The sequence below is a fragment of the Centroberyx affinis genome, unplaced genomic scaffold, assembly GCF_046629955.1.
Source record: "Centroberyx affinis isolate AG114_WGS23_722 - 3 ecotype Tasmania unplaced genomic scaffold, CSIRO-AGI_Caff_v1 ptg001031l_1, whole genome shotgun sequence".
NCBI classification, from domain to species: Eukaryota; Metazoa; Chordata; class Actinopteri; order Beryciformes; family Berycidae; genus Centroberyx; species Centroberyx affinis.
The window spans coordinates 232,423-249,030 of record NW_027279590.1 but is presented as its reverse complement, the minus strand read 5'-3'; the positions used below and the strand labels follow the sequence as shown (position 1 = coordinate 249,030).

Sequence of the window (16,608 nt, the reverse complement as noted above, 5' to 3'; positions counted from 1 at the left end):
TTGCTTATTTGATAACCAAAAAAAACAACAACACAGCCATCAGTTATGCATTAATCAAAATCATTGAGGAAAAAACACGTAAAGTTTCCAAAACGTATTTCCAATGTGGACAAGAAGGCTAAGAGAACATGTCACTGGCTGGCCAACCCGGTCTTGGTGAAATAGTCACGAAATGTAATTAAATTTAATCTATTGATTTGTGTACAGGGACACGGTTTTTCAGTTTTTTTTTGTGACACAGCACGACTTTCAAACAAATGTATTTCAATTGGAAGTATCTTTCGTGCCTGCAACACGTTTTTTTTTCTGTCAGCCGGGACAGGAAGTAGTGTGACATTGAAATAAAACGGTGGCCAGTCGGGGTGGCGGATGGGCGTATACGTTTGCCTTAGATGCAGACGATCGGGGTTTGTTCCCAGCGTGTTCACATTTACATTTCAACCGTAAGCCACATTTAAAAAAATTTCTTATTTAACCATGACTAAACCTTTTCTCTAACCTTAACCAAGTTGTTTTAGTTGCCAAAACTTGCGTTTTCAAATTCGTGGTGGAGGCACGTTATTTAGGTCGTGTTCATTTCACGAAAAAATGGCAAAATCGTGTCCATGTACACGAATCAATAGATTACATTTTCGTGACTATCTCACGAATTGCCGTGAGACCGTGTTGGGCTGGCTGAGAGTCACGGCTCATACCATAAGGAAACACATCAGATAAACAATTAAAATCCGACATATAAAATGATCTTGCTAATTACAATTTACAATACAAACATCAGCTGAAAATGCGAATAGTTCCCATAGTTCCCTCTGTTGTACCTTCATGTGATATTCTTGTTCGAGACGATAGTCACTTTGTAAAGCTGCTTTTCTCTAGAGCTGGGCAACAGTTCAGTATTATTTATTTATTTATTTATTCAGTAGAATCATATTGTGATTAAGTAATTTTTAAGTTATTGCAATACACGATTCTGTTGTCAAAATTAATAATAAAAAGCAAATAGTAATTAAAATCTCTCAAAATGAGATCTGAAGGAAAATAGGGAATATTATTTGAAAATAACAGTTTTATCATACTCTATATTATTATTATTACCATGCAGTTCAGTGTGATGAACATCAATGTGATTATTTAACATGTGACTTTGCATGTTAGCAGATATCATTATATATTGACATCAAAATAATTTCTTAGGATTATATTAGTTTTGTCCAGCCTGTAGCCTATCTGTACTGTATCTCTGGGTGTGTGACTGAACAAATCCAATTTTTAGTTGCACAGACACTGGAACCACTTTATCGAATTACACTGACATAGTATATCATCCTAATCTATCATGTCATGATTCCAGAGATCTTCAGCATAAATAATCAATGCATAATTTGCATATTTGTCTCATAGGAGATTCAGGGGGAACATGAGGATGAATTGTCCCATCCAGTTATTTCTGTCTCAAATGCATATCCTGTATTTTTACTTGCCGACAATAAATAACCGCCATGTTTCTGTTTTTTCACGGTTGCTACAAGTCTGGAAAGTCTGGAAAATGCACGGAAAAAGGATTTGCCAATTTCCGGGTGTTGATGAGTTTGGAGATGGCGCAAATTTTTGGGGAAAAGTGTGGAAAAATACTGTTGTACTGCTCACACATTTTCACACTGCTATTTTCTGTGGTTTTGGACCCCTGTCCCCTCACATATTGTGATCAGTCAAAGTCAAAGCGTTTATTGTCATATGCACAGTTAAAAACAAGTTTCCCCATACAATGAAATTCTTCCTTTGCCTTCCACTCTGAATGCCATTTATCAAGAAACACAAAGTATAAAAAAGTAGAGATAAGAGAGAATAATAATAAATATTCATAGAACACTATGTACAACATACAGAGTAATATTAAGTGATGAAAAATGTCTGTGCAAAAGTCCTGTGCAAATGTTCGTGCAAAAAGTGTGCAAAAAATTCTGTATGTAGACAGTGGGAAAATGTCTGTGGGTGTGGAGTGTGTGTCTCTGTGAAGAATAATATTCATTTTTTAGAGTGATATGGCAGTTAGTAGGGCAAGATGACTATCGACATAAACTGTTAAACTGCTAAATTGTGCAGGAACCCTGTATTTTCTACAGAAGTAAAATTGCAATAAAAAAGTCCTAATATTACGAGAAAATATTCTGACTTTATTTTTATACACTGTATATATTACGACTATTTTCTCAAAATTACAAATTTATTCTTGTAATATTATGACTTTTTCTTAAAATATTCTGACTTTTTGAGTTGTATTGTTTTTTACGGTGGCCCTAAAACACAGTTGCACTTTTCAGATCAGGGTTCAGTTCTTCCAGCGTTTCACATTGACCAATTGATAATGGATTGATAATTCTCCTCACTCTCTCACATCTGCAAACGTTCTCATGCAATTTTTGTGTCTTTTGCTTCAGTCTTGCTGATAAAGTGAAAGCAGAGTTGTCACAGTGCGTCAGTGTGATTTGCTGCTCAGCATTTGAAGAAAAGCTGTGTGAGTGAAGCCGACGCCTTTGACTCGTCTCATATAACTGCTGTGATTATGAGCGATGACGGGCTGTAATGTGTTCATGTTGAAATGGCAGCGCTGTGTGATTTCTCGGTGAGATTAGGTGACGTGGCTTCAGCGCCGGAACGTGGTGTTAACCTGTTTGCCTCCCTCTGCCTGATACTTAAGAGCCTAATCTCATAATAAGATGAAAACCGCTGGCTGAAACAGGAGCGAGCTTTGTGTGAAAAAGGGGCTTGGGAAAGGAAGGAGAGAGAGAATGTTGATCGTCTGACACGTGAGGTGAGGCCTCCGCTTAGGGACCGTGCTGCGCTTGTTTTTGTGATATGAAGAGAAGAGAGGAAGCAAGATGGAGATGCAGAGTTAGTGATCAGAGGCTGAGAATAGACGAACAATCCCTCACATTCACAATTTAGAGCGGAAAAATGGACTCAGGAATATAACTGTGTCTTCTGCAATCAATTTTGTGGAGCTCAAACAAAATTCAAAAAGCCAGTTTTGTTTTTTGGGCTGTTTTTCTTTAATATACTTGGACCAATCTGTCTGACATATGCTGTGCCACCATGCCAACTCATATTTTTGTTAATCAGAGTTGTAATGTTCCATCACCATAAGCCATTATATCCTTATATAATGCATATTTTTGTAATAATTGAGTGTATATTAACAAATATCCTGCTGTATATGTTCAGTGAGAAGCTGCTGCCAATTATTTGTTTTGTGTTTTTTTAATCTGTTTTTTTGTTTGTTTTTGAAGCCAGAAAAATAAATAAAAACTTGAATGGCAGAATTCAAAGGCAAATCTTTAAGCATTTCACTCTTTATGAGTGGTAAAAGGCAACGCTCTTTGCTGTGGCTCTTCCAGAAAACAGTTCAAAGTTTCCTAATCTGGGAAAGCTGTGAGCCGGCTCATATGACAGAGCAGAGAGCTGATCTGAGATCAGGGGCTTCAAAAAACACCCCTGATGAAGAAAAAATGTGCTGGATACTATTCTTGGCACTGTTAAGTACAGAATGAAACAAAGTGAGCTGCAGGCTCACAGTCAGTCTCCACACTAACAGCCATGTTGGAAATGTCCTGTTCTGGCCAGAGGGAGCAGGGAAGTAACTAAGTACAAATACTTTGTTACTGAACTTCAGTAAGATTTTCAAGTATCTGTACTTGAGTTTTTCTTTCACTTAGGACTTCTTACTTTTACTCACTACATTTCAAAAGAAAAATCTAGACTTTCTACATTTTCTTCTACATTTTCTAAATCAACAGATTTTTTTCTTTCTTTTTTTTTTTTTAAATAATTTCTGCATCAGACGGCTTCCATCCCTGAAGCAGCTGATCAAGAACAAATGTGATTGGCTGCTTGTTCACCAAAGCGACATGAAAAAGGAGGGAAAGGGAGAGAGAGAGAAGCAACAAGAGAGCAGAGAGTTAACATTAGTGAATTCAGCTGCAGACTCTCTCATCTGGGATTCAGAGGAACGCTCAACAGAGAACAGAACATTAGAAATGACTTTTTTAGACGATGACTTTTACTTTTAGACTTTAAAACCCTCCTATTATGTTAAAATTAACAGACATCTTTTATGTAAGCAATTTAAACCTACAAAAAATGATTGTAATTGAAAGTGTTACCCAAGTTTACACTTCAGAACATCAGCAAGTAACACATAGCAGTTAGTCAGCAATAAAAAAAAAACACCAATAAAAAGTAAATTAGCTGTTGTGTTTGGGGTCAAAATGACCACAAACAACACCGACCGATGTCTACAAAGTGTGTACAGGACCTGTCATGACCCATCATCATGTTAAATTTTATGTTTACCAGTTTTCCCCATGAAATTAGGAAAAGTCATCAAGTGTCAAGCTGAAAAAATAATGTTAATCATGTTTTTAGAGACATTAAATGTTGAATTGGGTCAAACATAATAGGAGGGTTAAGTAAATTTAACACCATGTACTTTTATACTTTGAGTAAAGGATTTGAAATGCCACTTTGCCACATTTGAGTAAGGAATCTGTGTGCTTCTACCTCAGAATAAGGTTATACAGCAGCTATATTTTCTGCTCAGTCTCCTGACAGAAGCCTCTGATGTCTGCAGCTGAGCCAGATGTCGGGTGTTTCCTCTCTGTAGTTTGGAATCAGTAGAATCGTAATGCTGAGCGACGTCTCTTATCTGACTGACATTTTGAGGCAGTTCTCCTCCGCTCGCCTCGGCCTCGCCCGTCCGCCTCCGCAACACAACTCTCCCTTTAGATAATGTTATCGCCGTCCGGTACAGACCCGACTCACACTGAGCCGCGGCACAGCTGTCGGTGGAGAGATACGTGGAATACACTGCAAAAATCTCCATCTTATTAACAAGCCATTTAGGCCATTATTGAGTCCTGAAATTGTAATTTTCTTAAAATAAGTGAAAAAATCTGCCAGTGGGATTTGATCATTTCACTTGTTTCCAATGCAAATCAATAAGAAGTGTCATTTTCTTGATAGCAGTGCAGTGATCTGCCTTATTCTGACTGGTTTCAACAGACTGACACTCATTTCTAGAAAATTCTAGTGAAGCAGCATTAGAAACAAGAGGAGTTATCTCTCCTCACCGGCAGAATTTGTCTCTTGGTTTAAGAAAAATAAGACTTGAAGGCTGAATATGAGACTAAATGACTTGTTAAGATGGATGTTTTTTTTGCAGTGTAGAGACCAAAATTCATATTGTGTTCAACTGTTCAGGACCATTTATAATAATCAGTCACATTACATTTTATCATTGTTGAACCCTCAGGCTCCGCTGCATCCAGTCTGTCTCTTAACAAGAAACCACATGGTCTCTGCAGGAGGTTTATGATCCAGACTCTATCTGGCTCCACATTACCTTTCACTGCAGTAATTGGAAGGCAGAAGCAAACTTTTGTCCTCATTCCTGAGTTTAAAAAGCTTTTCAGAGGTTCATACACTTCCACAACATGTTCAGCTGGCTGACTCTAAACAGATACGCAATGTGCTGTTTCAGTTAGAAGGCAGTTTGCTTTTCCACTTGTTTAAAAGCCAAAATATGTATCCGTTCTTATTTATAGTTGCCTCCATTTTTTCTCTTTATTTTCAAGTTATTCTTCAAGTCATGTTATTTTTTTTGTGATGTTTTCATGTTTTATATACTTCTGGTTTATGTAAGGTGTCTTTGAGTAAAGTAGTATGCTAATAAAATATTTGTATTATCATTATTTTATTTATTTATGTATTTATATATTTTATTATTCATTACAGTGAAAACACTTTTGAAACACATTTGAAAATGATTTTCATACAATATGGAATCCAGGTCAATTGAATTAAACACACATTTTACATTTCTTTCACAATTTTTCAAACATTTTGAATATTATCGGTCTGATATCTTCTCTCTGCCCTTTTCCTGAACAAAATACATTTAAATTCTAAATTCTGCGGAAAGTAAAATAATATTAGCAGTAATATCAGTAACTGTCACAGTATCTGAATTGGAACAGAAGACTTGATGTTAAAACACAGAAGTGTTCAGTCTGCTGAAGTGACAGACGGACAGCAGAGGGCGCTGTCTGACTGCTTCTTCATTACAGCGTCAGTAAAACTCTTCTGGGTCATGTTCTTCCTCAGTTTCGTAAGAACTGAAATGATATTGTAATTAAATGACTAAATAAATAAATGACTGTTTCACTTCCCTTCTTTAAAGATTTGATTTGATTTGGCGTATGAGGCGTATATTATTTTCAGTGGTGTATGTGTGAGCATTTCAATAGTGTATATGAGAATTTTTAAGTAGTATATATGAGAATATAATATTTCAGTAGTGTTTATGAGAATATTTCAGTGGTGAATGTGAAAGGTCTTACTAGTGTGTGTGTGTTAATATTTTCAATTTCAGTTGTGGTTTAGTAGGGAATGTGAGAGGTTTTCAGTAAAGTGTGTGTGAGTGTTTCAGAAGGTTAAATGAGAGGATCTCACAATACATGTATGTGAGAGGTAAAGTAGTTGTATGTGCAAGCCAAGCTTGGATTGTGTCCCATACGGCCCCTCATTTTCCATATTTTTATGGTTTTTATGTAGATGAACGTCCATCTTCCTATTTCAGTGTTGATCTTTGGTAAAGTGGAGGATTCTTGTGTTTACATTTTGTATTAATGGAGTGGTTCTGTCTGATAGATATCAGTGGTGGAAACACCCCTCAACTGCTATATTTACTTCAGTAAAAGTAGCAATACCATAAAGGAAAAAGTATCAAATGTCAGCGTGATAAATTATTGAAGCATTAACCTGTAAGAAGTATTTTAATGTTGTCGGTCTAACTGCTCCATATACTGTTGGGGAGTTTAAACTCTAACAATGCAACATATTTTATGAGTTTATCGTATGTTTTGCATGTAAAACCTTATTCTGCAAAATAACTAGTAACTCCAGCCGGGAGATAAATGTAGTGGAGGAAAAGTAGAAAGTCTCACAGAATGGAAATACTCAAGTAAAGAGCCAGTATCAAAATTGTACTTAAGCACAGAACTTGAGTAAATGGACTTTCCTCATAGCGATTAATCTGCAATAGATATTTATGGGTCTATTAGAGCTTAGAATTTTTTCTAATAGCATAAAAGACTGTTAACTCCAGTCCATCCTGATGTGATGCAGCTCTTTCACTTCTGTTTCGCAGCCACAGCTGTGCATCATCTGGCTGCTTTTTTTTTTCTTTGCATTTCCCCACACAGCAGCACAGTAACTGATCTGACTAAAAATGGTCAAATTGTTAAGTAGGCGGAAAAAAGTGAAAGACTCTTTTTTCTATATATTGGCAGAATCGGCTTTGTCCAAAATCCTTTTTTTTTTTGGGCCTATTTACAATTATTGGCAAACATTATTTTCTTCGTTCAGAAGTTTCCTCCGGATTTCTGTGTTCCACTTGTTCAAACTGAAAGGTTTAATTACCATAAAGAAAGAGATTCACTTAAACACAATTCAGCAGCATGACTAGTTTATTTATATATTGTCAGAATCTGCTTTGTTGGTGTTTGTTTATATGCTAGAAGTGTGATTTTCAGACTGTTCCTCCATACAATGGCAGTGAATGGAGAGAGAAAAAAACACAATTCTCCAGTCTCATTCATTAACTAAATCCCTTAAATAATGAAACGCATGCCTAAATACTGCAGTTTCTCCTGCAAAGTGCGTCGATGAAACAGAACCAAAGGAAATTTTCAAGCATCTTTCACTTTATCAAGGCATGGTAACATGAATACAACACTCACAGTTATGATAGCAGGAATATATCTACCACCACACAAATAAAAATGTACATTGCAATTTTCAGAAAAACAAACAACCAATGTAAGACTAGACACTGGAGGATGAAATGAGTCACTTCAGACACAAATCAAAGATCAAAGTCTAATATGATACAAATAGACAGCAAGCGTAATATAAGCTCAGTATCTTTTTACATGGAATGACTTGATGTGATGACAAACAAAAATTAAAGTGGCCTTAAAAAACAAAAAAACAAAAAAAAACAACAGCATGCAGAACCTCTGATATGCTCAGTATGCAGAATGCAAAGCCGGATAGACCAGTCTCTACTTCAACGTCTCTGCCGTTCCGGACGCGCAGTCAGAGATGCATCATGGGAAACGTTGTTCAGTTCTTGAACATGTCGCACAGCAGCTTCTCCATGGGAGTGTTCCCGATGGTCCTGTGGAAGAACAGCAGCTCGATCCGCTCCGAGTTCACGAACCGCAGCGAGGGCAGCAGGAGCAGCAGCTTCCCAAACCTGCAGATGGAAAAAAAAAAAAATCTGTGTTAATGTATGTAGTCAAAAAAATAAAAAGACAACAGTAAATAGTGGAAGATGTATGAACAATCTGCTAGAATTTAAAAAACTAAGATGTGACATTTCCAGTTTCACAATGTTAAAGGAATAATCCACCCAAAACACTTTGAAACTATAAAAAAAGTCACTGGTAATTTTGTTGTTTGATGTATTTTCTCTCGCTCTATTATCTCTCTCTCTCTCTCCACCTGCATGTAAAAACCCTCAGCTGAATGCAACATGGTTCAGGCCCCTTCTCTGGGGGTTGTTGAAAGGCATTCTGGGAAATGTAGGAAATCACTAACTGCAGTAGAAGTAGACGAGGCAGGTTCAGGGAAAGTGGGTTCACCAAAAAATAGTAAATAATAACACTAAACTACACTAAACACACTGAACATCACAGATTGATGATGTGAGACATAAGGATCTGAGGTGGATTTTTCATCAGTCTGGATCTGGATTCAGTTACCTGGCCGGCTGGCTGGGGTAGTGTGAGCGGATGTGTTGTCCCAGCATCACCTGCGACTGGTCCTGCAGGTTCTCCACCTGCTCTGGATCCTTCAGGCCGCGAGTCTCTGTGGACGAGAAGAACAGAAAACTTTGTTGAAAACTAAGATCGCACCTGTGGAAGCTGTCAGTCCCTATACTGATAATTACTCTTATTCATTCTGACAGCTGACGGTTTTTCATTATTATTTGAATTCTAAAATGTTCTAAAAATGAAAGTTTGACTAACTATTGATTAACTAAACACTCACTGACATGTTAAATTCAGAAGAGGTCGTGGTTACATTCTATTTTATTGCTTTAATGTTCTTTATTTATTACTTTTTTAGTGCTTATTTTCTAGTCTACTATCTGCTTACAGTCTGTCTGTGTTTTTTTACTCTGCTGAATCCTGTTAGTTTCCTCAGGTGATTGTGATTTCAAGGCTGGATTCACACACACAGAGAGAATCCCACCTTGTGACCGAATATGGATGGAAATTATCTTTATTTATTGCCTTTCTTAACAGATGGATTGTTTTGGTATTAGATTTCTGTGCAACTTCAGTCAAATTTGTATCTGATCTTGGGCCATGGGTTTTGTGTCAGGTGGGTCAGATGTGGTTTTTGTATTTGTTTTAACTGTGACAGGCCAAATTTCAAATCTGCTAATGGAAAACCAAAATATATATATATATATATAGATATTGATGCTTCTTGTTTCCAGAAAATCCCTGAAACAACAAGTGGAATCACCTCATCTTGTTGTAATCCTGAATCTGACACTGAACGACCTCACAAGGTTTTGTCTGTCTACCCCCCCCCCCCTCACCTGGCTTGAAGAGCACGATGGCCTTGAGGCAGGCGAACTCCGTGGGGTCGACGGCGAGCGCCTTGAAGCGGCTGAAGACCTCCTGCAGCAGCCGCAGGTCCAGGCCGCTGTAGCTGGTCTTGCCCTGCAGGCCGGGGCAGAGGTCCGGCAGCGAGAGCAGGGGGCAGCTGTCCAGGGGGAGAGACCACTGGATGGCACACAGCAGGAAGAGCTCGCTCCACGCCTCCTCCAGCAGGATCACCTGGACGCAGAGGAGGTCGGGGTTATCAGACACAGAGAGAGCTAGAATGTCTGTTGTTGCTTTGTTCAGTCCCACATGACTTTATTTTAAATTCTAGTCCAGGTCCCAGGGTTTCCAAAGACACCAAATATGTGCAATCTGAGCGGGAGCTGCGAAGCCAAATCCACTAATCCTCAGTTTGTCAGGGCTTCTTACTGATATTCATTTCTGATCCATAGACAATGAAGTCTAAGCCAGTGTCTATAATACATCATAATCATACTTATAACATATTATAATGCCATCATAGTGCATTGTAAGTATAGTTATAATCATGCATAGACAGTTATAATGTTTTATAACATTATAAACACATTACTTACAATCTGTTATAAAGCTTTTTCACTACCACTTAAATGAAAATTATGAGTAATGTTATAAAACCTTATAACTGTCTATGCATGATTATAACTATACTTATAATGCATTATGATGGCATTATAATGTGTTATAAGTATGATTATAATGTATTATAGACACGGGCTTCATAGAAATTGTTACCTCATTTTTTTATTAGTCCCAAAGGTTTCCAAAGATACCAAACATTTCAGGTTGAAAATGTGTATAAAATGATGACATCTACAATTTTTTTCCATTTGCTGTAATGTTGCAGCATCTTGGTCTTTGAATATTTCACTCAGTATCAGCAGCTGTAGCTTCAACTTTGAAGCTACTTAAGAAGGAAATTTAAGGGGAAGCTCAGGGTGCGAGGGGTTAGGTGTAAGTGTTTTTTTTCTAAGTAGATCAGATTGTCCCCGATGAAGGTCCTGTGAGTGAAGCGATGCTCACCTGGTCTCTGAAGGGCAGGTTGGAGAACACCGGCAGGTTCTTGGCCCACTTCACCGACATGAAGAGCAGCCGGGCCGAGGTTTCGTACACGTTCTCGGAGCTGGAGGGGTACAGGGCCATGTGGTACTCCGACGAGGCTCGCTCCGGCTCGTTGCTCGTCACGTCGATGTTCTCGTCAACTGAACACAGGGAAGGCAGAGTTAGAACCCACCGACGCTCGCTTTACACACTCTGTTATGTGCCGCGAATGGATAAATCTTAGAGGGGTGAATTTATAGTATAGATATGTAGGTTGTAGCGGCTTTTAGGATTTAAGATTTTTACGATTTTCTGAAAATACAGTTGATTTTTGTTCATATTGGTGGTTGTTTGCCAATGAAATTAATGAATTTTTCACCATGTTAGCTAATTTCCCATGCCATTTTTATCTATAAATGACAAAGAAACTACCAATTATTTTCTTGTATTTTTACTTATTTTTACATGGAAAGTATATAGTTGTATATTTAGTGGTTACTTCATGGCGCACCAGTCGGTGTACATAAAACTTTCAGCCTTAACACCATCACAGATTTTTTATCCTGTTTCAACCAGAAATTACGGAAGCACAATGCTGTCAAAATTAGGGCTGAACGATTTTGAAAAAATAGGGATCTAATTGCGATTATTTTGAATGATATTGCAATTGCGATATGATTTGAGATATTAGAGGGAATGATAATTTTTATATCATTATTCTCATTTTTATTGAAAAAGGTATTAAAATGCGGGGATCTGTACCAAACAAAGATGTTTTCTTAAGTCTGTAGGATATGATGTGTAGGCCAGGACATCTCTGCAGCACCACAATATTTCATTTAAAATGGTATTTTGACACACATTTCGCCTTTAACAAACATGCAATTGCAGTAGGCCATATTGCAATTTCGATAAAATTTTGATTAATTGTTCAGCCCTAGTCAAAATGCTGTTTCATTGTGACTTTTAATTACCAACACATCACAGGATCGCATATCTACTGTCAGAGAAATGAAGTAAATAATAGAAATAGGTCTTTTTTGCTTATGTAGGCCTATGTGATACTGAATGTAATTTTAGTTTTTTTGTTTTAGAGGTGAATGTTTTGATTTGTAGATGCTGCCCCTGGTGTATGGGAGTCTGTACAGGCCTAAAGTTTCAGTTTGCCAAGGTGTAGATTTTTTATTTGAAACGTGTGGATTTCCCTTTTTTTTGGTTCCTGTTAGAAAAGAGTAAATCCCCCTCACCGTCCTCGGGCTCCAGCTTGGCGCAGGTCTCGGCCGTCATCAGGCTGGCCATGAAGCGGTGGTTGTTCTGCGGACTGACGCAGCGCTGAGGGCCGACCGACGAGCTGATGGACATGGAGGAGGTGATGTGGGGCCACGTGATGACGGAGCCGGTGGAGGAGGAGGAGGAGGAGGAGGAGGAGGAGGAGGAAGGCTCCCGGGTGGTGGCCAGGTGCTCCTTCTCCGGGTCCACGTCGATGGAGTCCAGACGGACCTGAGCCGTGCTGCGGGGCTGCCGCTCGTTCTGCACCGCTGTGAGGAGGAAGAGGAGGAGGAGCAGAGGAAGGAAAGAAGAAGAAGATGGGAAATAAAGAGAGAGTGGGATGAAGAGGAAGAGGCAAGGAGGGAAGAGAAGGAGGTAGACAAAGCAAGGTTAGATGATCTGTTGTCTCTCCTAACTGCTCCGGCAGAGGAAATTAATCATCAATAATCATCAGCCATCAATCGGATAGTTTCTACATTTGGGTAGTTGAGTGTTTCTGAATGGTAAATGTGACTTCAGACACTCACCGTCTTTGTTCATGCCGGCCTGGAGGCACTTCTTCAGCCGGCAGGCCTGGCACTGGTTGCGGTGAGCTTTATCCACCGGACACATGCCTGTCCCCGCCTGGCACCTGTTGACACAGCAAGGCTCTTATTGAAGGGAGAGTCCACTCAAAATCAACCAGAGGCATCGATTCAGGTTAAAAAAAAACATGAAATAGAGACCAAGGCAACTTCTCCTCCTTTAAAGTATCACAAGGCAAAAGACTTTTACTCAGCCTTTTGCCTTTTGATACATTAAAGAGGAGTTGCTTTTGTCTCTACTTTGTTTTTCATCCGTTTTTTTGCCCTCAGACCAAACAGCCTCTTATACTACAGAACCCACCAGTAGAGCTCCAGTATCTGCTTTTTACTTCATCTATCTCAGGTTCAATTGTCACTTGAAGAAATTTGGAAACAATCATCTAAGAGCCAATTTCCACAGAAACTCAGATTTATAATGATAATGAAAAAGGATGGAATCTTTGCCTCCAGTTCCCATAGTGCACCTCACCTACCGACTGTTCTAATGGGTCGGGGCCAGTGTGAATCTTTGGTATCTGAATATAATGACATGAGACACTCTCTACCTTCAACCCAATAAGCATGAACTGAAACGCAGCAGAAAACAGTAGAGCAGCAGCAGAAAACAGAACAGTAGAGCAGCAGCAGAAAGCAGTAGAAAGCAGTAGAAAACAGAACAGTAGAGCAGCAGTTGACAGAAACAGATCAGTAGTAGAAACAGTAGAAACTTGCCTGTAGATGAGTCTCCGCCTCACGCTGCGTTTGAAGAAGCCGCTGCAGCCGTTGCAGGCGTAGATGCCGTAGTGTTTCCCGCTGCTGGTGTCTCCGCACACCTTGCACAGCAGGGCCGGGCTCAGAGCTTTCCCCGGAGCCGGACTCTTGGCTGCAAGTCAACACAGGCGGAGCGGTTAGTGACGAGCGTTTGCTCTGGTCTGCGCGTATTGTTTTCATAGATTTCTCTGCCATCTGCGGGCTGCGGGTCGGCATGTGGCGTGAGAGTCGAGCGAAGCAGCCGTTTAGCTCTGAGAAGCTCAATCAGGGATGGGATGATATTTTTTATCTCACGATACGATTCGATACGCAACAATTTAAAAATGTCATTACAAAGTGACAATATAATTTGGATGGAGAGCTTTTGAAATTGTGAAAATAAAATATTGCAATTCATTTTTCTGCTCCACAATGCGTATTGTCACATTTTTGTATTGCGATATATTGAATTTCGATATATCGTCCCATCCCTATTATGAAATAAAAATGATGAATCGCCAAAGGCAACTCATACATACAATAATAACTTTGAAAGTGACATTGAATGGATACTGATATTAATCTAAATAAAGCCATCAATGATAAATAAATAAAGATAGCAGAAATAGCAGCATGACTCTGTGTATTTATTGGCATGTAAATGTCTCAAAATGCAGTTTATCAAATTTGTTTCAGTAATAAATTACAGTCCCGAAAAATATGTATTTTTTTAAAGCCTTGTTCTGCTTTACTCAAATAGATTTATATAGAGAAAATGTGACAACATGAGCCTGGAATTATAAGGTTCTATCTGACTTGTTTCAATTAAAATTTAGTTATAATGACTATATTAAGAAAGCATCTGCATACTTATAAAAAGAGCGAACAACGTGTTTTGCTTGTTGCTTCCTCAGATTTGCTCTTGACTTCTCCACATATTCATGAACTTTGAATGTCACTTTATGCTTGTGTGGTTGTTTATTTAAGAACCTTTTGTGGTTAAATATTTTTAAAAGATAAAAATTAGGCTAGTTTTAGCCTAACAGTTTTACCAGATGGGATGTCAAATCTTTGCCGCTCAATATCTCAGAACTGCACTGCGCAATAGAGCTGAAATTATCAATCAGTGGATTCTTTTTTAGATTTATCATTTAGTCTATAAAATGTCAAAAACAATGACAGTTGCCCATCAGAAGTTCCCAGAGCACAAAGTGATTCTTCAAATGTCTTCAGTATTCATTTAATAATGATGTGAAACAGAAAAGCAGCAAATCATGGAATTTGTGAAGCTGCAACCAGCAAATGTTTGCTATCGTCACTTGATAAATGACTAAAATTACGATCTATTAATTTTGTCTCGATTGACAATTAATCGACTAATCGTTTCAGCCCTGCTCCGCACAGACAGCAGCTCCGGGCTCGGCGGTCTGTTCTTGCCCTCTGCGGGAACCTGGAGCTCACATGTGGCCCTCTTACCTCCTCTGCTGTCGTCGGTGCCGGCGCTCCCGGACGACTCGGAGGGCGACGAGGACGGCAGCGCGGGCATCTTGGACAGGTGGTCCTCCATCATCTTCAGCAGGAGCAGCGTCCTCTGGTCCGACGACGCGAGAGACAGAACGGATTCCACGTATTCCTCCTCTTCCCTGGAGTTGGAGTCCAGTGTAGCGTCGCGCTGAAAAAAGTTCAAGCTCCTCCGAAATGTTTCGAGGTGTTTCGAGGTGTTTCTGCGGCGGTGAAGCTGCAGGGAAACACTTGTTAGAGTGTCAAAGTGTAAGGGGGGGGGGGAGGACAGATGGCAGATCCAGGTCCTGCTGGAGCTTTTCTACTGCTGCACTGCTGTGGACTCACACTTGTTGCGCGTTAGCAAGTCAGTCGTCTCTCGCTCTTCTCACTCTTGCCAGGCTGTGTGTCGGTCAGGCTGTGCGGGTCCTCCTGGGCGGCAGGTCCTCAAAAGGGAGCCAGAGGGGTGAGGGTGGGGGTGGGGTGAGGGGGGGGGGGGGGGGGGGGGATTAGCCCCAAGCGCAGCACGCTTATTTGTCATCCTCTTAATCTTTACTGTTCATCTACTGGATCAATCAGTCACATTGCCAGAACGTGGGTGTCCCGCCCCGGACAGGGAATCCTCACGGTGTCTACAAACAGAACAGAAACAAAATATAAAAAAAATACAGATGATGAAACCCCCGTCCAGGAGCGGTAACTTTAGACCGGTTTCCATGCGCCCCCCCCCCCCCCCCCCCTCTGTCCGCCCTGTCCGTCAGTCAGCGGGCCTCTTCAGTGTCTGCAGCCGAAAGGGACGATTACATGAGCCGCAGCGTTATTATATTTACCAGCTCCTTCCATTTGCGTCGCCCTCTTCCCCCCCCCTTTGCCTCCGCAGCACCCCAGCTCTATTTCCCCCTGTATATTTGATCTGCGTGATTGCCTCCTCTTCATAATGACTCCCAGTGTTTGCTGAGGAACTGCCCATTAACTCCCATTTGCCTCTTTTTGACAAACCAGAGATCATCCGCTTCCCTCTGGCCGCCCGGGAGACAAAGGTCACCGGGAGAATAATAGAATTTTGAATGGCCGGTGTTTTTGGCCGGTGCTAATTTTTTCTCGTTCACGAGGCTCTCCATGCATTATGAAGGAGCCGGAGTCACCACACATGGGGCCATTACAAGCAGCATTTACATAGGCAGCAATATTGGGCTGTAGCCACAGGAGTCGGAATCTGCGGGAGAGGATTAGGGTCCACATGTGAGAAATGTCTTTGAGTTCTGAGATCTAGCTCAGAATTCTGAGTTTAAAGTCAGAATTCTGAGTTTAAAGTCAGAATTCTGAGAATAAAGTCATAAATAAATAAAAAAAAATCGAAATAAATTTTTCACTTGTGGCCCTAATCCTCTTCTGTAAGATTCAGATTCAGAAAAAGCTTTATTGGCAGGAATCATGCAGCATTGAGTGTAAATGGTAGGAAAGGCAATAGTAGGAAAATTTGGGGATGGATGAAATATACTTTACTTTATTGGGATGAAAATAGAATTAACAATAGAGAGGCCGTTGGATTTAGGGGTCTAAATCAGTGGTTCTCAACATGGGGTCCGGGGACCACCAGGGGTCCTTGAGGGGGTTCCAGGGGGTCCCCAGAAAACTGATGAATTGTTAAACTTCAGCATTATTTCATTTACAAGAAGTTAACACAATTAGAGAATGTATAAGAATGACTCTTTTGATCATAGTTTCTGTTATATCTCTACCTACAATACAGATAGTCAATTCTGGAC

The 16,608-nt window shown here is 39.9% G+C and overlaps 1 protein-coding gene across 1 annotated transcript; it reads right to left on the bottom strand.

The window, feature by feature from the left end:
• Nucleotides 1–8,181: 8,181 nt before the first annotated feature.
• Nucleotides 8,182–14,906, bottom strand: LOC139647021 (photoreceptor-specific nuclear receptor-like). Its single transcript, XM_071522829.1, has 8 exons — nucleotides 14,816–14,906; nucleotides 13,322–13,472; nucleotides 12,554–12,657; nucleotides 12,005–12,295; nucleotides 10,740–10,918; nucleotides 9,671–9,911; nucleotides 8,823–8,928; nucleotides 8,182–8,314 (listed from the first exon to the last, which is right to left on the bottom strand). Exons 1-8 carry the CDS (start codon nucleotides 14,904–14,906, stop codon nucleotides 8,182–8,184), a joined length of 1,296 nt encoding a protein of 431 aa, XP_071378930.1.
• Nucleotides 14,907–16,608: the final 1,702 nt, after the last annotated feature.

Coding starts and splice junctions, on each gene's coding strand:
- LOC139647021 (XM_071522829.1), bottom strand. CDS start 14,906: ATGGAGGACCACCTGTCCAAGATGCCCGCGCTGCCGTCCTCGTCGCCC. Junction 13,473..14,815: donor CACCGACGACAGCAGAGGAG/GTAAGAGGGCCA, acceptor GTTGACTTGCAG/CCAAGAGTCCGGCTCCGGGG. Junction 12,296..12,553: donor GGCCGGCATGAACAAAGACG/GTGAGTGTCTGA, acceptor TCCTCCTCACAG/CGGTGCAGAACGAGCGGCAG.